The sequence below is a fragment of the Orbicella faveolata genome, unplaced genomic scaffold, assembly GCF_042242905.1.
Source record: "Orbicella faveolata isolate gen_17 unplaced genomic scaffold, um_ofav_v1 contig_12, whole genome shotgun sequence".
Taxonomy (NCBI): Eukaryota; Metazoa; Cnidaria; class Anthozoa; order Scleractinia; family Merulinidae; genus Orbicella; species Orbicella faveolata.
The window spans coordinates 14,522,872-14,546,838 of NW_028301539.1; the positions used below are offsets into that span (position 1 = coordinate 14,522,872).

General features: G+C 39.4%; 3 protein-coding genes and 1 pseudogene across 18 annotated transcripts in view; 2 read left to right on the plus strand and 2 right to left on the minus strand.

Moving 5' to 3' along the window:
* Positions 1–6,838, plus strand: part of LOC110063376 (pleckstrin homology domain-containing family M member 2-like) — a 147,194-nt gene extending 140,356 nt beyond the window's left edge. For all 16 annotated transcript variants that reach the window (XM_089283795.1, XM_089283794.1, XM_089283785.1 and 13 more), the window contains one exon: positions 2,358–6,838. In XM_089283795.1, the coding sequence (XP_089139921.1) occupies positions 2,358–2,459 (102 nt within the window). In that variant the 3' untranslated portion in view covers positions 2,460–6,838. The remainder of the gene's footprint in view (positions 1–2,357) is intronic.
* Positions 6,839–14,550: 7,712 nt separating this feature from the next.
* On the minus strand, positions 14,551–15,935 carry LOC149116794 (uncharacterized). Its single transcript, XM_089282486.1, has one exon. The coding sequence runs from the start codon at positions 15,889–15,891 to the stop codon at positions 15,346–15,348; it is 546 nt and encodes a 181-aa protein (XP_089138612.1). The 5' UTR covers positions 15,892–15,935; the 3' UTR covers positions 14,551–15,345.
* Positions 15,895–16,808, minus strand: LOC149116795 (uncharacterized). The gene has a single exon (XM_089282487.1). It carries the CDS (start codon positions 16,634–16,636, stop codon positions 15,980–15,982), a length of 657 nt encoding a protein of 218 aa, XP_089138613.1. The 5' UTR covers positions 16,637–16,808; the 3' UTR covers positions 15,895–15,979.
* A 4,967-nt stretch (positions 16,809–21,775) lies between these two features.
* Positions 21,776–23,394, plus strand: LOC149116796 (uncharacterized; annotated as a pseudogene).
* The last annotated feature ends 573 nt before the right edge of the window (positions 23,395–23,967 follow it).

Consider the following 23,967-nt stretch of genomic DNA (forward strand, 5'->3'; position numbering starts at 1 on the left):
CAGACAAGTGTAAAATGCAAGCGTAACATTAGATTAGAAAGTAAACAGGAGTGGTTTTGTTAGGAATACAATTCTATACGACTTGATCTGGCCCGATCTGACCCTTATTGATCTTGCCTGATGCCCTGATTTGACCCATGTTGATATATATTTAGCTCTTATTAACCGAGCAGGTGGTCTGTTTGGGAGAATCTTAAGGTCAACCGAGGTCAAGATTCTCCCATACCGACCAAGTGAGCTTGGTTAATAGGATGCTTATTATATGGCAAACAAGAAAAACTCAATTCGTTTAATGTAACTGCTTTGTACTAGCTGCCATTTTGCTTGCGAACGGCAATGAACGGAATTTAAGTTTGCCAAACTTTGCTCTTCTTCTTAACGTTTTTTTCTCATCAGGCTTTTTGACACTTTCATTAATAAATATTTTTAGAAGAAATCGTCAATATTTTTGAGTTTCAGTTTGCAACTTTTCCAAAGCAAAATGTAACCCGTCTAGATGCCGGTCTAGATGGGAAAATCTAGACCGCGGTCAAAATCGATTTCAGCCAATCAAATTCATGAATTCGGTAGTTCCCAGTCCTTGTGAGACACAGCCATATAACAAGAAGATCTGTTAGATCTTATAACCGCGCTTTTAAAATTTAACTGTTTTCTTAGCACTACAGTCGCAACGCAGTGTACATTCCAAAGCAATCCTTGATGATTCATTGATTACTGTAGACACCACACTACTTGATCAACACAAACTGTATTATTGCACCATCAGTCGTAACCGGTGTGAAATCTCCGATGACGTAATAGTCTTAATCTGGAACTTTCTTCGGGATACGTATGGGCATGAAGATACGAACACTATTAACAACAGCTTTCTTTCTTAAAAATCACGATTAAATTAAATTGTTTTTTCCCTTGAGTAAAGGGCTAGCAAAGAAGTCACACAAGTCACATAATTCAAGAATTGCGTTATCGACGGCTATCTTTAGTACGGTGGTTATTTCCCTACCAATGACGTAATCCTTGCACGTTCTGACAAGTTCTTTGCTTGGCTTGCAAACGTTTAATTTTCCTTCCGATCTATGAACTCGCTGCGATGAAACAGCCAAAGAATTTACTTCATTTGCCTAAAACCACAAGAAATACTCGCAAAATTACAAATAAATTAATGAGCGTCGCTTCTGGCGAAATAAACTTGCAAAGTAAACACGATCTTATTTGTCACGTAGCGAAAGTGAAAGCTGCAACGTCAACGCATTCCATGACTGACGTAATACCTTTTTTTAGCGTGTTTATTATTCCCTTTAAATCCAACGCTTTGATAAAACGAAAAAATATATTTTTTCCACAAAAAAGAAAACAATATCCGTAAAATTGTCCGTGTATTTATGTTTTAACAGCTTCTGCCGCAAAAACATCACACGTTGCGTGACTCAAAATTTGGCCGAGCGGAGGTCTGCGTCTGGTCACCGACAAAAAAAAAATAAATAAATAAACCCCGGGTAAACCTAGAACCGCGCTCGGCCCATGGCCGCGCGATTAATAAAGTGGGATATTGATCATAACATACATGATATTAGCAATTAATTTCTGCGATTTATACCTGTTTGTTTATTCGCAGAAATTACGTATTAGTTGTTAGTTTTTAATCCGGTCATTGTGATCTTTAGATCTCTCTGCCTGACTAAAACCCTTCAATTCGACGTTTTAGCCTGTCATTTGTTACCAAAATTGATTAAATCATGAGCGAGTTGTGTGAACCGTGGGCTCAGACACAAAATAAAATGCTAAAAACAGCTTGTCACAACTCACTGCGTCTCCAAGGTTTACATGCCAATCTCCATTAAAAAAAGGAATGAATAGAGTGTCTTAAATCTGTGCAGTGTATTTGCCAAAATCAATAGCACAAACTGCTCTCTATTCAAAGTTTTATGCCTGTCTTTCATAAACAAAATTGATTAACCCACGAGTTTCCAGGGCCGCCCTTCACAGGAACGCAAAGAATGGTAACACAGGAATCTTACAGTAGGAACACAAAGAATTCTTACACAGGAATGCAGCGAAAGGCCCACATATACCTACATATACACAAGGCAAAAACGGTGACATGACCTTGTTAGTTTTACAAACGATTCTGGGCAAATTTCCTTTCCACAAAGCACCTGCAAAAACTGTTATTGAATTTAAACTTATTGCCACAGGATATTTAACCCTGCTTTAAGTTATATGTTTGCGTTAGCCCACATGAGGTTACCCGACCATTGAACGTTTGCAATAGGCAAGAAACCTAGAGAAGGGGAAACCATTTTTGTAGTTGTATTGTGAATTTTAATTTAGTGATAAAATTTTTATTTTATCCATAGGTTGATCTTCAGTTTCTAGTACTTGGTGATGGATCAATGCGTGCAGTAGCAAGACAACAGGCAAAGAATATTGAGGATCTCTATAAAAGCCAAATGGCTTAGTGCAGCCAATGGCATACAATATTTGATATTTTCTAACCCATTCAACAAAATATGTTCGTGGTTTTTCTTTGGAGTCTAATCACATACTCTTAACTCATAATCAAAAATGCTGCCTACATTCTTCTAGGCCTTGTGTCATAATTATTTGACTGGATGCTTAAAAGAATATCGATTCTTCTTCCCCTCAGAGGAATAGTCATGTCATGTCATTAGCATAAAGGAAAACATCATCATCTCACATGGCAATTGATTGACATTGTCAGGGGAACAGGGTGTCACACCAGAAAAGTCACTCAATAAGTTACACCAAATGAAATTTTTTCAAAAACCTACTAACGAGAAAATTTAATCCAAAAAGACCTAAATTTACATTGCAGGATATGTGCTGCAGTCTAACCCTAACCCTAATTTACTCAAAGGGCTGATTTTATCCCACAGCGTTGACAGGACGTTTGCTGCGGTCCTAGTGACCAGCATCCGACCAACCAAAAACTATTTAAAATCAAGTAGCAGTTCTGCCATGTTCTCATCATCGGGCATGTAACGAACTTACCCCATGTACTCTCTCACACAGCTATACATAGTATACAAGTCAAGAAAGCCGCTTGTGTGTTATTCGATACAAAAGTTGAGTCTTAACTAAATGGTTGTGCCTTGGTTACCGCCCGACACGTTCATTACTTAGGTTGGTTGGTTTTCTCTTATCCCACAGCCCTAATATGAAAAATTCGTAATAAACAGGCACTCGACCACAACCAAAATGCGTGAGATTCTGTCATGTGTCATATTTTACCAGAGTGTCATGCAAAATGAAACCCCCATGCAAAATGCTCTCTTATAGGGTTGGTGCACAAGGTTGTGTGTAGGGGAGGGCAAAATAATCATGTTATCCAAGACAAAAGAGTCAAATACCAAAGTTATATTTTTTGATGAGACAATTTTTACATAACATTTCTTACCTACTTAACAGTCTCGTTGTTGATTCAGGGCATACCTTTGAAGACTTCTTTTTGTTTTCATCATCGGAGTCATCAACTTTTGGGATATTTCTTGGAAGTCTGTTCTAAGTATATGTAGTGTATACCTAACCGAAAATAAAGGTTGGAAGTCTTTGATCTATCTTTCCACCACTGCCTTCACTCATAAAATGGTGAAGAGTGTTGTATTGTGTCACACCTCATACAATCAGTCCCCTTTAGATGCTGCAAATGGATCCTTCACAGTTTCTTCTACTTAGTAATAGGAGTTTGAAAGTGGTAATCTAGGCATAGCCATTGTACTTTCTCACATTGTTGTTTAATGTCTTCCACTTTCTCGCTCAGCATCCTCTCACTGATGGTTGTCTCCTATAGCACCTCACCTTCCTCTTGAGAGTTATTTCTGTTCTCTTCCTCTTACTACACTTCTTCCTTCTCCTTCTGCTGCCCTGAACATTTTCTTTGTCACTTCTATATTCTTCCTCAAATTGAAAATATCCGGTGTACAGTCACCCATGGTTTATGAGGGTATTCTCCCTGTCTCTCGTTCCCTCTTTCCCTACAGCCTTTTACTACTGCATTGTGTTTTAAATGAGATGGATCGATTTTTAATACTGTATACAATTTTGCCAGCTTTGCGGTATCTTTTGTGCATCAAGAGGTGACTAAACACCCATGTCCCGTTCTTGCTGGCTGGGTGTAGGTCTAGGACTGTGTACCGGAATAGTTTTTCCATCGTGAAACATTGTGGGAAAGCCTTGGCTGTGTCAGGCCTTATTGATTGCACGGATTCTTGATTGCCATGATGTAATGAACGTTACGGGAGATGACATATTTGCCCATTGGAAAAATGTCGTGGCACAAGTACAACACAATGATATTTTGATGCTGAGAATGTTTGATGAATAAATCCCGTAACTCTATCTTCACCTCCCTCTGCCATTACATCGTCTAACACCAGTAGTCCCCTTTTATGGAACCACTTTAGCATTTGGGTGGTCTCAGGGATCCCCTTGTGAAATTGAGTGCCTTCATCTTGCGTGTTCTGGTACCTTTTTTGCCACGTTCCATGGCAGTAATTAACTGCGTTAGGGGGATTGATAAACAATTCTTGTAAGTGATTCAAGAGTAACAACTTTGTAAAGAAATTGTGCCACAACCAGAGGGACCCATGAACAAAACACAAGAGGCTGTCTTGAACTGAAATGCCTCTCCCATTTCAATTCTTTTTGGGATCCCTTCATTGTCTTGCTTGTCCTGGTACCCATTTGGCCGTGCTTCATAGCAGTAATGAATCACAGGAGGAGACGGTTTGCAAACAATTCTCGGCTCGACTCAGTGAAAACGTCTTGCCACAACCAGAGCGACCTGTAAACAAAATACTAGACAATGTCTTGACCTCAGAGGCTTTCCTATTTCCACTCTATAAGGAAATGTAGCACTGAAGATGGAGGGTAGTAGTTTGCCGTGACACTTGCAAGTGGTTTCCAAGTATATCTCTCATGATGTCTCCTGCTACCAGCACGAGTAAATGGCTTTTGTGAAAGTAAGAGATTCAATGTGACATAATTTCCTCTTTGCTCCCTCCTCTTGCAGTTGGGTTAAACTCGGAATATATATGATATTTTTAACATCATTTGGTTTTTCCACCAGCTACTTATCATCACCCTGCAGGGTATCTGCAACACCCTGCTCAGTTTCCACAGTCCCCTACAGAAAACGTTCTAGGAAGAAGTGCACAGCACCATAAAAGACTACAATCTGTGAGAGGCTCTGCTCTAGAAACTTTCTCTCTCTTTGCCTACAAAGCCTTCTTGGCGGATTTTTCGGACTTCGAAATACGCTGCTCATCGTCCGGGGTATCCGCTAAATCGTCAGTCACACGCTGAAACAGTCGCCCAACCGCATCCCGATCGATCGGCAAGTTTAATCAATTTCTGACGCCCAGCCAAAAGCTGCTCACCTTCCCGTAACTCCTCCTTTGCGCTAACCATTGTTCCCATGACAATGTCAATCAATCGTCACGTGCCATATACGTTTCCTTTGGCTAATGAGGTCTCGACATCACATCAAGGTTTTTAGGTCAATTCTGAGGTTCGGACTTCTGTTACAGAAATCTGCTGTGCAAAGCAAGTGCAGGTGCAAGAGATGAAAGGACCCATTGTCTTCCACACTATTCCATTTTATATCGGTGTTATCAACCACGGGAAGCCATGTTTTTATCTTACTATTCATAGCGTTATTATAAAGACAAGGAAGGGCTCGTGAAAGATAATTATCTTCAATTATGCTTTGTTATAATGTCACAATCTGGAAAAAATTAAGAACTGCCATCAAAATAAATTAAATCAATGTTTCTCAGGAAAGCAAGTTAAATGTTTCTTGGGCATAAAAGTTCAGGACAGTGATCCGATCTTATGAGACTTTTGATAGACTATAAAGCTACAGCTGAACTGGTTGCGAACACCTCTAGTAAGCGACCACTTCTCCTCGGTGACCAGTTTTCCAAAGTACCAAAAGTTTCAAAGTCAAAGCACTATATTTGGAACCTCTTGTAAGCGATCACCTCTCATAAGCGACCACGACCGCTTTTAGAGCTAAAAGTTTGAAATTTTCTTTCGTTTTTAACCTCCCGTAAGCGACCACTTGACGGATAATAGAGCGTTAATTGGATGATAAGATGTTGCAATATTATCGCATTCCTGGAATTGGATGTACCGGATTTTTTTCTCGAAATTTACTTTTCACATGAATAAAACATTTAAAACATGGGGTTATTCTCTGCAGTCACCCTATGCTAATGAGGCAAAATTTTGGCCCAATATGGTCTAAGTAAGCGACCAGGCTTGACATTTTGGGTGGTCGTTTACGGGAGGTTTGACTGTATTCGCAGTAAATGCAGAAGTCAGTGGATTTTATTCACGTCCTTCACGCTTTCACCGCCCAAAGAAAGCTTTCATTTAAAAACAAACCACTTAGTCGAAGAACCTTTGTATTCTTGTATTTTTTTAATTGTGGGTTTAGTTAGATAGGCTTTTAGACTATTACAATGTGCTGTTAACATAGTGTGTTGTGGAATTATTACCTTTCACCTTCACCAATTGGTTCCAGACAGATGCCACGTACCTCCATGGAATGGCACGATGTCCTTTGACCCACAACTGCCAGGATTCTTTTCAATTTTAGTATTTATCATTCAAATCCACAGTGGTTTATATATAACAATTGCTTCAATTATTATAGAAATAGTAAAAAGGGGTTACAGGCAAATGATGCCTTCGAGCAGACTGCGTGCAGATCACCTCTTATTAGACCATGTGTAGCCAAGCATAATATTGAAAATGTATGAGTTTGTGTGGAATTTAGAACTTAGACTTTCGTAAATAAATAATGTCAAATCAATTGCCTTCTAACTCATGTATTATATGAAAGTGCAACTTTTGAGCCAAGAGTTTCCCTGGCTCCCCCACAGTCGGGGGAAGCCGGGCGGGAAGTTAAAAAAGTCAAAGTCACGAGCAGCCATTCTCTTCGAATCAGGATTTCTGATCAGATTTTGTGGGATTATGCAATTATTGCATAATCCCATATAGTCATCGGTCCTCTTGAAGTTTTGAGGACTATATAAAACCTGACAGTTAATGAAGGTAGTAAAAACTCGAGACGTAATCGGATCGTCGCATTTACAAAGCAGTAGACAAAATGTGATTTGAAGTGTAAACTGCCTTTGCTTCTAGTCAAATCCCTTCTAAACGGCTCAAAAGACCCAGGAACACAGGTAATGAACTACATTTATTTTACATGAATGTGAATGATATGTTATTGACGATACAGTGTACGGGTCCCCTGTGCTTTGGGCGAGCAAGAATTTCATGAACGCAAATCGAATGGGTGCTTTAAAATTGCCTGCAGGCCAAAACTTAAGCTTTGTCTTTTGTTTTTAAAGCGGTGATGCAGTGAATAAAATCCCAACTGAGGTGTTGCGGTGATCTCAAACCCTTCGGTGTGCGAATGTTTGGGTTTGTCAAACTACAGTTTTAGGTGAAACAGTTATTTGCGGTGCTGTGCTTAGTTGTTTGATCTTTCTCAGACATAATTTTAGCACGCAAACTTCGTTAATCAGTGCTAATTTATGACAAGCACGTACCTAACAAAATACAGACCAAACACTGTCTAGTTTATCTTCAATATGCTTCAGCTACCAATCCGAAAGTGTTTTCATTACATAACTTGACCAGTAACTTTACCTCTACCACGATACACCCGGAGCTCAGCCTTCGAGAGACACGTGGAAACCATGAGCGAGGACAGAGAGGTTAACGGTTCATCCGCACTGAGGACAAAATCTGACTCGACAAAAATTGTTTGCCCCGCCACATCCGCACTGTCTGTTTACAGCCTGTCACGTTACTTATTCTTTGCTTTCACTCAACTCATAGGTCAACGAGCATTTGCTCCTCTTCTTTGGTCCATTTCCCGTAGATTTCCCTTTCGTTGCCGCAGCCCGTGAACTGTTGCTGATCTCCTCCGTGTCATTCTGGCTATGATTTTTGAACATCATCTTATTATTGTTACGGCATCAGTACATTCTGCAGTGTACCACCGGGCAAATTGGCCTACCGGGCAAATTGGGCATCGGCCCACTGGAACTCCAATTGTTAGGATTTAAGTTGAAATAAACAGGATAATCCATGCGCGTAGCTCGTGCAGTTGAACATGATCCTTTAATGCCCCCGCAGGGTTTTGGCCCAGAGGCCAAAACCCGAGGAGGCATCCTAGGATTCCCCGCGTGTATACATACAAGGAATTTCCAAAAAAGGTAAGAAATGTATCGGTAGCCTGCGAAGAGTTCTCGTTTTGATGAAATTAGGCGCACACGGTGGTCTCGGGTAATGTGGGGCAAGGAACGCGGGCACACAAAACGGCTGGAGTGGTGTCGGGTACATGAAATTCTTGATTTCAAGGTTCTTGCAGTCACGAGTTCGCGTTTCCCCATCTTCTAGCAGTATTTCAAGTTTCTTGTAACCACGAGTTCGCGTTTCGCCATCTTCGAGCAGCATTTCAAGGTCTCCGAACCACGAATTCGCATTTCGCCATCTTCGAGCAGCATTTCACAGTGATTTCAAGGTCAAAAAATACTCTCCAATTACAATATGCAGCAATATGGCCTGCATGACGATTTTAGCGCGATCAAATGAATTCGCTTCGAAATGGCCGAGATTCTCGTCTAGGACAAATTGAAAACGATTTCAAAGATCCTGAAGATGGATTTAGGAAGAAAAACAATTCAGAAGGTATCGTAAGAAATTCTGAAGTATACTAGAAATTCGAGGCCAGTGTTAAATTACCCTTCCGATCGCTAGTTTTACCTTTAGCATCTCTTTTATTCCGATCGCTTATTTGCATTGAGTAATCCTACGTGGCGTATAGCTCATGTGACGGCTGGGTGACTTTGCAGGGATCCAAATGTAAATGCAATTGTTTTCGTTGAGGCAAAAAGCTTGACTCTAATTTGCATATATGGTGACTGTAACGTTACGTCTCGGAAAAAAATAGGTCCGCAATGCGTACGCGTGTTTAATGCGTTTTCAGTCAACTGGAGCCATAATCAGAGATGGAGAAAGGGTGAGCCGTTCATGGAGTAGTGGAACAAATCATAAGATTTAAGCAGGGAATGTTATTGACAGAAGAAGACTTTGTTTACCGAGGGATGTCAAACTAACTTGTACATGAAGTGTCAAGATGGTTTCCTGGAATTATTAAGCCTGTAAGTCCTGAATTACACTGAAGTTCTGATATTAAGTTTTTACCATAACTGTAAAGGAAATATAGACATGTTGAACAACAATCAATTTGCATGGAGAATTTGCTAAGTTCTTTCATTGAAATGAAACTGTAAGCACAGTAAAAAGAAACCAATAATGCTAATACGCTGTACATTTTTTATACTTCTTACAATAGCTTGTAAGGTTACATGTTAATCAATGGGTAGTGGTTTGTAGAATATCTGCTGGACAGAAGAGTGTTCCCGATAACGGAATCAGAGTCTCCAAGTGGTTGTCAGAATACAGTAGTTACACAAAGAGTTCTGTGAATTAGCTCAACTCCTCACATAAAACATATTGATGAGATGTTGATACAAAGTAAAATACTTCAATGACAAAAAATAAATAACAATGGAGAACAGAGTGTTCCATTTCCCATTGCTCAGTGTGCCTGACTTTGGTTTACTAGGTTCTTGTGCTCACATCTGACATGGCATGGTGCAGATGTCTTGCGTTGTTGTTAGTATAAAAATTATTCAGTACCAACTTTAACTCAAAGTGTAGGAGCATGTTTCCAAAGCAACTGTCCACAACTTTTCTGTACATTAGTTACTTATTTATAGGTGCAGGCCAAAATGTTGGTATTTCGTGTGCTTTTGCATCTGTAGACATATGTTAGCACTATTTATTTTGAATTTGCATTTTACATTATGTGTGAAACTCGGTGCTGCTTTGTTTTACTGGGTCTGTTAATAATTCACATAATTATTGAACTGCAGCAAATATAGTCCAAACAACACATGAGAGAGTACAAATATACAGCAAAATTGTATAATTAGTTATTTTTATAGCAGAAATCCTACTTGTCAAGTCTGCAAAAGTCATGCAAAACTGTCACACTCTCCCTCTTGCTGATAAATAGTTACCGACTACAACATTTGGATAATAAATCACTTGTTCAACGATTTCATGCGCAGTATCGAAGTATAATTTCACTCATTGTTTGTGCATTGACCTGCTCATCAAAATACAGCACATTGACTCATAACAACATAGAGCAATACTTTGTACATTAAAATATCTATTAAGATATATGTGCTGTATTGCATTGCATGGTATGCCATAATAGCCATTTACTCTTTGAGATGCACCTGCAGGGAAACATGATGGTAGTTGTATTAATCATCTCTTGTTGATATTTGTTTCCATGAATACAACTACCATGATTCCCCGCAGGCACCTCTCATAGAGGGAATAGAGCATTATAATTAAGTTATTGTATTGTATTGTACATGTACACATTCTATTAAAAATTGAAAACAAACATGGAATGCAGTGTATGACATTTGCAGACTGCAAACTACATTTAGGCCTAAATAGTGGCCTGGTTAGCCTAAAAGTCCCTCTGGTTAACCTAAATATCACTCAGGGTAGCCTGAATAGTGCTCAGGTTGGCCTGTTTACGGTTAGCTCTCGGTAATGGAAATGAGGATGCGATAATGAATAAAAAGTGTGCATTCTGGAAATGTCATAAACCCCCTGGATGTAAGTCAGTTAGCTACGTGTATCAGTCGGCAGAAAATAGTGTATTGTTCGTACAGAAAGTCTTGAAGAGCTATAGAGGTCACTTCCAATAATCATATTCACAGTGAAATAAGTTTGCAAATTAATATATTCTATTTGATGAGACAATTCAACACATTGCTTACCAGCATTTTTCACCAAAGAGTATTTCATTTCCTTGATTTGTAGTCTACAGACACAGTGGTCGTTGGACCAATCATATCAAATATTGTAAGGCCTGGACTTTCCTCCACAGCATTCAGTTTGCCATACAAACAGTGTGATATGTAGTAGTAGAACCTCATTATGTATAAACCAAAACAATGGCTTGCGTGACCAAAGTAAATCCTGTCGCCGAGGAAACTTGGTTAGCAAAACCTGAATGAAAAAACAAGGAGTAACATGGAGTTGGTACGTACGCTTAAATTCTCGAGGGCTGTGCAGCACTTTCGAAGAACGGAAGAAAACGACAGAGCGACTGAGAAGTGGAAAATAACTTAGACTTACCTTGAAAATTGGAAACTAACTCGCGACGGAAAGCTGTCCAAATTATTCGGAACAGGAAACACGGCAACGACAACACAACATCCAACGATAGGCCCAGCAAGTTGTAGCAATGTGGCCGCCTTTACTTGAACGCTCAAACGACACTGCTTCCCATACACACGAACGACGTGAACCAGCATTAAGGCGCCATTGCGCCCATGCACTTGGTGTTCGGCCTTCCCGATTTAATACGACAACAATACGAAATAACACTCGTGATGATTCATATCTTCGGGAAATCCCATGGGACCTCCGAAGTTTTACACTCGGGATGGTTTAACACGGAACCGTTTTCAACATAGTTGTTTAATGCGCATGCGCATTAAACACAAAAATCGACTTCCGTTCTGCTTTCGAGATACGTTTGCTCGTATATCAAGACAAATGGTTTGTTTCAGCATTAAATTGGAACAACAGAGTAGTTTGGCTTAATTTTTTGTTTCGCTATAGATTTTTGGCCTTTTTTCCCTATAAAGTTCCACTGAGTGAAGTTTTTGTAAAAGAAATATTAGTTTCCATGAAGGCAATGCCACCTTTTTTCCAGAAAGTACTTTTTGCGTCCTTTCTAACGAGATATGGTAAACTGCTCTGCTGTAAATGCTCCGTGAGAGTATTATGTAAGCATATCATATGACAGAATGAGTTTAACAGAATGTGTTGGTTTAGTTAACTTAGTTGATTGTTTGGATCATATTCATGGTAAGATGCCTAAGTTACTGGAACAGTATGAGTGATATAGTTTACAAAAATAAATTTTTAGTTCATATAAAAATTAACAAATAAAGAAGCCTCGACTGTGCTCTGTTCTGTTGTAAAGCACGCAGGAAGCGGTAGAGCACGAAAGAAGTGTAGGGGAAAACACGAGACGAAGTGGAGTGCTTTTCCCCACTTCTTGAGCGCTTTACCGCTTCCTAAGTGCTTTACAACAGGACAGAGCACAGTCGAGGCTTCTTTATTTGTTTTATGATAAAGAATCTAATAATTTCCCCACGCATTCCGCTGAATTTTCAAACCAAACTTTATTTTTGAAACGAGTAAAAGTGGCGTCAGCCGTGCTCTGTTCTCTGATAAAGCACGCTAAAATAAGCCAATCACAATCCTTGTTAGAATTGTTCAAATAATTTGATTGGCTAACGAAGCGACAGCTGTCAATCACAAACGACTTCAGCTAAGCCTTCAGTTTCGAGTAGTTTTGAGCGGCTTTCGAGAGAAGAACGATGCCTTCAAAGTTCGCTTTTTAGTTAGTTTTCAAACACGAATCTAAAGGCTGGTAAAGGTTTGTAGTCCAGAGGAATCTGGCCGTATTGTGGCTCATGAAAACATGCACTTTTCCAATGGAAATTACGAAACCAGGAGCTCAAAGCTTGCGGATGAAAATCGAAGTGTTGTTTTGAACAATTGAGAATTTTTACAAAAATAAAGCTGCTCCTCATGAACAGAGACAGCTCTATTGTTGTTTTCTGTCGTTGTTTTACTTCTTAAGTATAATTTCCGCCTTCGTAACAAATGTAATGTCTTTTATCGAAGCACTGGTTAGGTTGAGAATTTGTTTAGTTCGCTACGTGTTTTGTCGGCGGGAATCTAGCAAAACTTGTTATTTTAGTACAGTTTTCACACTACTGTTGCTAACAGTGGTCTCCGTAGGCCATATTTACTGTAGACAAGGAGTTCGTTTCCATTGCGTCTGTCTGAATAACAGGGGATGCTAGTAGTAATGGTGGCTCATATGAGCGGTAACCAATCAGGAGCCGAGAAAGACAATAGGCTATTGTTTGGAGAACAATGGACGCTATTGTTTTCCAAATCCAAGATGGCGCTATTTATTTTCAGCCTATCAGGAGCCGAATTAAGAACAATGGATGCTATTGTAATAGTAGTAGTAATAGTAATAGTAATAGTAATAGTAATAGCTAGTAGTAATAGACGCTCATATGAACGGTAACCAATCAGGAGTCGAATTAAGAACAATGGATGCTATTGTTTTCCAAATCCAAGATGGCCGCCACAAATTTCAGCCAATCAGGAGCCGAATTAAGAATTCAAGATGGCGGCGCCCACGAAAGTCGGCCATGTTGGAAAACTGCCCACCAGCCTCGACGGAGGACTGGGATCGGTCTCACGGATTTCCATGGCGACACAAATCACGCCAGGGTCATGCAAAAAAAATGTCAGGCAACTTCAAACTCGATACTTACAGTGTCCTGTGGTCTTAAACGACACAGGTCTGTCCGGCAAGCGGCCATGATGAAGACCGAGAGACTTGGGTCCGAGTCTAACCTATATAGGGGTGGTGCAAAGCATCATGGGACAATGACATCACCGGTATCCAATCAGAGCAAAGAAATCAGAATGAATTTAAAACAGTGGCTTCCCCAGTCCCCCTCTCTTAAGGAGAGCACTAAACCAAACATCACACATTGTCAAATGTCACGAACTTTAATAGCAAATCTTTTGCGCTAGCATTAAAAGATATGACGTCATTGCCATGTTGATCGAGTAAAAAGACCAGTTTCTATCGTCATCGCACAATGTTTCAAATGAACTTTAATGTCCAAAACGTTTGCGTTAAAATTACAGAAAGCTGGTCATTGTGTCTCAAATCAGATAACACTATGAAAGAAATGGAACAGAAATAATTTGATCTAGCGTAAATGCAATCTTTGACGAGTAACGAATAATAAGCGAAGACAAAAATTTATAGGCTAAAAGGTGAGAAGAAAAAAATACCATTGAAATGCTTCAAGTGAAAATGAATTGCTAATGGCAGTTTGCAATAAAATCTAAACTCCTTGATCTTGACTGTTCCCTTGAGAAAAGCCTCATTCAAAGGAATCTTGAACAAACAAAAGGCATTTTGGGCGACGATTGAAGAACTAACATAATTAGTCAGAGATGAAACATGGAAAAAATTAAAACCGAAAACCACATGTTTAGAAGCTGAAATCATGATAGACTGTATCTTAACCCTTGAGAATAAAATCAAAGGAATTTCAAACAAACGTTTCGCGCTTGAAGTAAAGATTTAACTTCATTTACAAACACTGCAAATCACTCCTAATTCAACAATTATAGCTGTCTAAGCGGGTTTCCAATAGCGCCAAAATAAATCACTTACATCAAATATAGTCCTTTCCTTCAAAGCGTCACACAACTAGCAATCCCTCAACTCCATAGCCACGAAGACAGGAAAGAATGTTACGCTTAGAAAAGAAGACGTGTGCTGAACGTTGTCACAAGTAAAATGAATTCTCTCAAGACCGATTGACTTATAAACGGGTATTCACAAAACAATAAACAATGTCGCGTGGTTAACAACCAATGAGAGGATGGGGGATAGGGAGTACGCGATATCACGTGGTCAAGAATCAATGAGAAGACGGGGGATAGGGGTTATACCGCACAGTAATGTCATTAAATTGTTATAAGCAGAACAGAGTCTAAGTCTTTACAACGTTTATTGAATAATAACTCAAAAGAAAGAATTGATTATAATTTTAACTCTTAAAGTCTTGACCGTCGGTATTGCACAAAGTGTTGGGAACTAGACTCGTTTCCAGTTTCACAGAGTCTTGGTCCCTGGCCCCAAAACGCACGATATTCTGCCGTAGTTTTCTTTGCTTTTGGTCATGAAGTCTTTGCCTGATCCGTTCCTTATTCTTGGCATAATAACGTCTCCAATATTCGTTGATCCGTTCCCTGTTGTTTTCACAGTATTGTCTTCGGTAATTTCTAATGTGCTCCTTGTTCTGTTGACAATAGGCTCTCTGGCTGCGGGCGAGTCGTTCTTTGTTGTTTTCATACCATCTTTTACGACGGGTTTTGAGAATTCCGACGTTCTCTGCACGATATTTTTTTTGTTGGGCCAGGATTCGCTCTCTGTTCCTTGAATAATATTTTTTGTGGTAGGCCTTTTTACAGACGACCTTCTGGTCATTCCCTGACAATTGATTGGAGCAAGTCATCTTGCATGTGTAGCGTCTTACAAATAATGACTAAAACCCTGGAGTAACACACTCTTATAAGAGGCACATGGCTAATTCAGGTCTGTTCTTCTACTTCCTCTACGTCATCATCGTCGGGGAGTAACTTCTTCCGCATTAGTCTGTTTAGCAGGAATTTTCGTTTTGCCACTGCCGACTCGGCCGCTTCGTCAAAATCCATGTCGTCTTCGTCAATAAAGCGTCGAAGAGTCTTCATGACTTTACGGTGTATTGCGTCGAGTTTGATACGGTGAGTCCATTTTAGACGCTCTAAGTAAGTCCTTCGTAGCCTTCTTCTACTTACAGGTAATAGGGCATTAAAAGCAGCATTTTCGGCATAGTTTTGGGATTTTCCCTTATCCAGGAACTGCTGGACTTCTTTCAGGTAGATTTCTTTGAGATCTTCCCCGACGTTTTGACGTAGCGGACTCCACGGATCCGGTTCATCGTCGTCCGCTTCCTCTTCCTCTTCGGAGCTGCTACTATCCTCCTTTTCTTCCTGTTCCTCTTCAGGCTCCTCTTCATCCACCTCCTCTTCCTCTTCTACGTTTTCATCATTGTTATCTTCTACGGGACCAAAAATATCTGTTGAACGATCATCCATGATTCTCGTCGACCTTCACCCAAGACAACGTGCTTCAAATGAGCCGAGTCGATTAAAGTGATGTTTAATATACCATTTTGGGCAATGATCAGACATCCTCTCTCTTTCTTCGATGCCAGCGCGGGTATCCTTCGTGCGTCATAAGGTGACTAAACACGCGTTTCCTGTCATCACTGGCGGGATGTAAATCCAGGACCGTGTACCCAAACGGTCGTTCGGTCACTTTCTGATACGCGTCCATCATGTCTTGCCAACAAGAGGGAAAAGCTTGAAGCAGTAAATTCTTCATCCCTAATTGATCTCTTGGATTTTTGAAGGCTACGATGTAGTGGGCGTTCCTGGAAATACTCTTGGCGTATTTCCCTGGTGGAAATATGTCTTGGCACAAGTACAACACGGTGATATTTTGATGATGAGAGTGTTTGGTGAATAAGTCTAGCAACGCTTTGTCCTCACCTCCCTCTGCCATCAGATCGTCCAGTACGAGTAATCCACCCTTCGGAAACCATGACTTGAGATGGTCTGACTCTGGAATCCCTTCGTGAAATTGCACACCAGCGTCTTCCATGTCTCTAAATCCGTCTTGCCACGCCCCGTAGCAATAATGAATCGTAGTGGGGGGGTTTACAAACAATTCTTCCAAGTGATCCAAGAGTAACGATTCGGTAAAACAAGTCTTGCCACAACCACAAGGGCCCACGATCAAAATACTGGAGGGTGTCTTGAACCGAAACGCTTCTCCCATTTCTATTCTACTAGGGATCCCATGGTGCTTTTCGGTAGGAAATGTGATATTTGGGACATCTCGTGTCTTTTCTGATCCACTGCTTTGACAACTATGTTTTTCGTGACGAATTATACTGTCTGCACGAGAGAATTGTCTATGACAATATCGACAATAAAGGGACACGACTCCTTGCTAGTTTGACTCAAAATGAATTGAGGCAGTTAATGCCTTAGTTTTATACATGATTAATGATGGAGTTGACGAGTGTGGTGGAGGTGGTCGCGGCGGTGGTGGTGGTGGTGGCGGTGGTGGTGGCGGTGTAGGTGGTGGTGGTGGTGGATGCAGTGGTGGTGGTGGCGGTAGTGGCGGTGGTGGCGGTGGTGATGGTGAATGTGGTGGTGGTGGTGGTAAATGTGGTGGTGGTGGCGGTGGTAAATGTGGTGGTGGTGGTGTAGGTAATGGATGTGGTGGTGGTGGTGGCGGTGGATAAGGTGGTGGTGGTGGTGGTGGTGGATGTGGTGGTGGTAAATGTGGTGGGGGTGTCGTAAAAGATGGTATGAAAACAACAAAGAACGACTCGCCCGCAGCCAGAGAGCCTATTGTCAACAGAACAAGGAGCACATTAGAAATTACCGAAGACAATACTGTGAAAACAACAGGGAACGGATCAACGAATATTGGAGACGTTATTATGCCAAGAATAAGGAACGGATCAGGCAAAGACTTCATGACCAAAAGCAAAGAAAACTACGGCAGAATATCGTGCGTTTTGGGGCCAGGGACCAAGACTCTGTGAAACTGGAAACGAGTCTAGTTCCCAACACTTTGTGCAATACCGACGGTCAAGACTTTAAGAGTTAAAATTATAATCAATTCTTTCTTTTGAGTTATTATTCAATAAACGTTGTAAAGACTTAGACTCTGTTCTGCTTATAACAATTTAATGACATTACTGTGCGGTATAACCCCTATCCCCCGTCTTCTCATTGATTCTTGACCACGTGATATCGCGTACTCCCTATCCCCCATCCTCTCATTGGTTGTTAACCACGCGACATTGTTTATTGTTTTGTGAATACCCGTTTATAAGTCAATCGGTCTTGAGAGAATTCATTTTACTTGTGACAACGTTCAGCACACGTCTTCTTTTCTAAGCGTAACATTCTTTCCTGTCTTCGTGGCTATGGAGTTGAGGGATTGCTAGTTGTGTGACGCTTTGAAGGAAAGGACTATATTTGATGTAAGTGATTTATTTTGGCGCTATTGGAAACCCGCTTAGACAGCTATAATTGTTGAATTAGGAGTGATTTGCAGTGTTTGTAAATGAAGTTAAATCTTTACTTCAAGCGCGAAACGTTTGTTTGAAATTCCTTTGATTTTATTCTCAAGGGTTAAGATACAGTCTATCATGATTTCAGCTTCTAAACATGTGGTTTTCGGTTTTAATTTTTTCCATGTTTCATCTCTGACTAATTATGTTAGTTCTTCAATCGTCGCCCAAAATGCCTTTTGTTTGTTCAAGATTCCTTTGAATGAGGCTTTTCTCAAGGGAACAGTCAAGATCAAGGAGTTTAGATTTTATTGCAAACTGCCATTAGCAATTCATTTTCACTTGAAGCATTTCAATGGTATTTTTTTCTTCTCACCTTTTAGCCTATAAATTTTTGTCTTCGCTTATTATTCGTTACTCGTCAAAGATTGCATTTACGCTAGATCAAATTATTTCTGTTCCATTTCTTTCATAGTGTTATCTGATTTGAGACACAATGACCAGCTTTCTGTAATTTTAACGCAAACGTTTTGGACATTAAAGTTCATTTGAAACATTGTGCGATGACGATAGAAACTGGTCTTTTTACTCGATCAACATGGCAATGACGTCATATCTTTTAATGCTAGCGCAAAAGATTTGCTATTAAAGTTCGTGACATTTGACAATGTGTGATGTTTGGTTTAGTGCTCTCCTTAAGAGAGGGGGACTGGAGAAGCCACTGTTTTAAATTCATTCTGATTTCTTTGCTCTGATTGGATACCGGTGATGTCATTGTCCCATGATGCTTTGCACCACCCCTATATAGGTTAGACTCGGACCCAAGTCTCTCGGTCTTCATCATGGCCGCTTGCCGGACAGACCCGTGTCGTTTAAGACCACAGGACACTGTAAGTATCGAGTTTGAAGTTGCCTGACATTTTTTTGCGTGACCCTGGCGTGATTTGTGTCGCCATGGAAATCCGTGAGACCGATCCCAGTCCTCCGTCGAGGCTGGTGGGCAGTTTTCCAACATGGCCGACTTTCGTGGGCGCCGCCATCTTGAATTCTTAATTCGGCTCCTGATTGGCTGAAATTTGTGGCGGCCATCTTGGATTTGGAAAACAATAGCATCCATTGTTCTTAATTCGACTCCTGATTAGTTACCGTTCATATGAGCGTCTATTACTACTAGCTATTACTATTACTATTACTATTACTACTACTATTACAATAGCATCCATTGTTCTTAATTCGGCTCCTGATAGGCTGAAAATAAATAGCGCCATCTTGGATTTGGAAAACAATAGCGTCCATTGTTCTCCAAACAATAGCCTATTGTCTTTCTCGGCTCCTGATTGGTTACCGCTCATATGAGCCACCATTACTACTGATGCTTAATTTGGGCCAAAATTCCGATGCAAACATTTGAAAACCAGATTACTGTCATCAACCCGTGCTCTGTTCTCTGATAAAGCACGCTGTTTCAGCCAATCAGAGCGCGCGTTATTTGGAAACTTTATTATAATGTTCAATATTATTGTTTTCAATCAGCAGAAATAAAAGAAAGCGGGGGCAGATTTAGTGATAACTATTAAGTAGTATCTGATTGCGATATATAGAGCAAGAGGTCAGAAAGAATCGGAACTTGTCAGTGTCGCCTGTCATGAAAACAAAAGAAAGTAACACGGACAACAAGTTTATAAGCCTCCGAGGCAGGGTAGCGGCTCCTTTGATAAATTTGTCTGAGTCGAAATATTTTGTCCTTGCAGGACAAACCATTCGCATTGATAAGAGGTATGTGTTGACAGATTTTTTTAGCTAAAACAAACAGTTTTGTCTCAGTGACAATCCTGGACCGAATGTATTATTTAATGGGTAACTTTTTCTAGCTGATTTTTTTTTTATAATTACATTTCATCCATTTCATTACATTTAAAAAAACTGGAACTTTTACACACGTACTGTAAAGTACTTACTTAAATTGCATTCTACTTGACTCTACACCTACATTGTATATTACACCACCACACACTACTACACTACTTAGTAAGTTACTTAAGTACTTTACATACTACATGACTCTACTTTACATGCACATTGTATATTACACTACTACACACTAATACACTACTTATACTTAACACCCGAAAAGGAAATAAATAAATAAATAAGGTTTACAAGGCTAACAATACTACATAAGTTTCCTAACAATACAGAAAAAAGTGTCTATACAATGAATATAAAATAAAAAATATACAAATAAGTGTCTCTAATTAATGAGAGGCTACCACTTTCCTTCGTGGATTTTAAGTGGTTGTTCTTTATGGCTATAGATCGTTCAATGGATTCTATGTCATGTAATTTTATCATGGGAAAACGCAATGATGGTAAAATATTTTTCAGACGACTGTGGTAGATAACAAGCTTTCCAGCGATGATAATATGATTTAAAAGCAACCAATGAGATCTTCTTGCGTCAATCCGAAAATTATGTCACAGTCGTTTAGAGAATCGATAGCAATGTGCAAGGATTTAAGCCAAAGAACAACAGACATCCAGAATGCTACAATGAAATCACACCTTCAAAAAAGGTGCTCGAGAGATTCATCTGAAATTTTGCAAAAAGTGCAGAGGGGTGAATCAATCATTTTCATTTTGTATAAGGATTTGTTAGTATAAATTATTCGATTTAGTAATTTATACTGAAAAACTCTTGTTTTAGTGTCAAACGTGACAACATGAGGAATTTGATAGATCACTTCCCAATTAAGATCAACACTATTCTGAAACAAGGTACTAAATTTATGCCGTGCAGAAGGATAGACCCAAATAATTTCTATAAGTTTTCAATACAATTTCGAGGAGATGACTGAATTGAGAGGAAGAGTACCATCTTTTAGATAAAGAGTGTAGCTGAGTTTGATATTTCGAGAGTCAGCTGAGGTGTTAGCTGAAGTGTCATTTTTGGAGTTGATGAGCTTTTTCCATGTGAGAGGAAGGGAATTGAAAAGACCAAACAGCAAATAATCATTAACATTTAGCCCTTCTGCCTTGAAAAAGGTCCAAGGTTTAAGGCTAACAGTATTTGTTAAGATATTAGTAAGAGATATGAGACCCATTTGAGAAGAGCGTTTTGTTGAAAATAGGTATACCACTTATGCAGTGGAATTGGTTATTCCATAATAGTTGATTTAAGGCTTGTTCACAGGACAAAATGGGTTAGATAGATTGCACCTTCGAAACATTCTCCATAGAAATTTGGAAGGCAGCTAGGCAAGTCAGCAACACTGAAATTGCAATGCAAGAGAAACTTACCACCGTAATCTTTCAGAAAAAAGGAGAGTATTTGCTTCCAAGGGCTAATATAATCTTCAGTATATTTCGTAAGACATAATACGCTGCGTATCGATCCTTGTCTGACTGTGAGGCATTCTCAAACCGCCGTTTTTTTAGTCGTTTATGGGAGCAAGGCGCTTAATTTTATGCTTACCTTTCTAAATGAACTTATGAATAGTAGAATCGACTAGCTTAATTATATTTTTCGTGAGGGAAATGAGAGATGCACCAAACATAAATTTGGGTATGATAAATGTCTCCACGACTTGAATTTTCCCATATAAAGTAAGATGTTCCCATTCCCATCTTTTCAAAGTTTTCGATAGCAATTTCAATATTTCTTCGAAATTTAGTTCCTGTCTTTTGCGCCAATCATAGGTGAAAGAGACACCTAGAATTTTCATAGGTTTGTTAATTTTCTCAATGTTGATGTGTGGGGGGTTGTCATGGTTTCTCCCAAGCCACAAGGCTTCAGTTTTCTCAGTATTCAACTTCAAACCAGAGCAGATACCAAACCTATATATCTAGCGTGATGGAAAGGCGTTCAAAGGACTGAATACCTTGTAAAAATGTCGTCAGGTAATCGGCAAAGGCTGTTAATTTAATTTCGCTGTTTTCCATCATAATTCCTCTTATGTTCTTGTCGTACCGAATATTAATTAGCAAAAGTTCAAGGGCAATAATGAGAAGGTACGCTGACAGCGAATCGCCCTGTCTTACGCCTCTGCATAGTTCAAACATTTGGGTTAAAAATCCATTGTTTAGAATGCAGCTTGATATATTGCAGTATAAAACAGAAACCCACGAAATGAACGATTTACCAAAATTGAATTAATCTAATGCTTCGAAAAGATAAGACCAACTTAGTGAGGCAAAGGTTTTTCGAAATCAAACGCAACCATAAGTCCAGGTCATGAGAATTACTATAAAACAAGTACCCTTTACCAACAGAGTGCATTTGAGTGATACAGTTCTCGAGGAGGTCAAGGACTTTAAAGATGTAGGAATATTGACGGACAACGATTTATCCTGGAACTCTCATATTGATATGATCATTGCCAAGGCAAACAGAATGTTAGGCTTAATTAAAAAAGCACGCATGCATCTCCAAGATGAATCTACACTAAAGACCTTGTACTGCTCCCTTGTTAGATCGAATCTGGAATATTGGTCAGTCGTCTGGTGTCCATTCACCAAGAGAAACGTAAACAAACTAGAGAGAATTCAGCGCAGAGCAACCAAGGTTCATCTTAAAATCGAATGAACCATACGTTCTCCGTCTACGTAAACTCAATCTGCTAACTCTTGAACAAAGACGTTTCGTTGTCGATGTCGCCTTCTTGTTTAAGGCTCTTAATGGCCATTTAGATGTAGACTTTTCTCAATTCTTAGATTTTTATATCCAAGAGGACCGTTACTTACTGAGATATTTCGATACTAAATCGTTAAAAATGAAATATGCCGAGGCAAATATACTTAAAGTGTATATGACACGAAAAATAATTTCTGCTTATTTGCAAGGCCTTTCAAAATACAGAAGAATGGCGTTTTTCTTTTTGAAATATCTTTTTCCGTTTTAGAGATATTGACGTTTTTCTATTATGCAAATTAGATCAGTGATGATGTCATATTGTTTGCAACTAAAAAGTGGAAAATACTGAAAAAATGATATCTCTGGAAATATTGAAGCAGTGTTCTTGAAACTTGGCACCACAAATGTGTATCACAAAAGGAACAACATGACACCCTTACTGCTGTTGCCATGACAACAGCTTTTCCGCTGGTGCTGTCTTAATAAAAACTGAAATTCCCAGTTTTTGTCTTAAATCAAAAACCATCTACCCTACCCAATCTACTGATTGGAGTAAGACAGTATGGGAACTATGTCTGTTCCAAGTAGGACTTTTTGTCTCACTTTAGAGGTTGCAAATGGGGATTTTTGGTTTTTTGACAGAAAGAGACTGGAACCGAAAGAGTTGCTATGGCAACTGCACTAAGGGTATCATTTTGTTCCTTTTGTGATGCACATTTGTGGTGCCAAGTTTCAAGAACACTGCTTTAATATTTCCAGACACAGTTACTTTATAGGATTGTGGATGAATGGAACAGTTTGCGTCTTGAGGTCCGTTCGGCATGCAATGTTGACAAGTTTAAAGCTGACGTTATTAAATTTGTAACAAAATTGTAAATATTATTACAGTCTTAGCGAGATAATTGTAATTTTCATAATTTTATGAGGTGATTTGTTTTTATATGCAGTCACGCAACTCTTTTACAAATTATCCTTATGGCTTATTTTTTTGTTTTTCTTTTGTTCTGTTTTTTTGTTTGTTGTTATGTAAATCTGCTATTAAATTGTAATAAATAAATAAATAAATTTGTTTGATTTTGGTGTATTCCATGATATCGTCAATTGTGCGAATCGCATCAAATATCGTTCTGCCTTTGACATAAGCATATTGACCAACTTGTATAATCTGTGGTAAAACGTTTGCTAAACGTATAGCAAGGGCCTTCGAGGCAATCTTAACACCGACATTTAAGAATGGCTGACTGTTAGGATCAAGAAACGCCGGTCAACGTCCCATTTGACAAATCGCTCATATTTTGCCCAAAGATACCCTTAGGTGACCTAATTCTAAAAATCATATTTAAAGGTTCCAGCGAATTTTTATTTTTCAGAAATTCGCGAAAATTTGAAAGCGCGGTCAAAGTGCGGTTTTTCGTGTAATAAAATGACCGAAATAAGGTGCGAAGACGA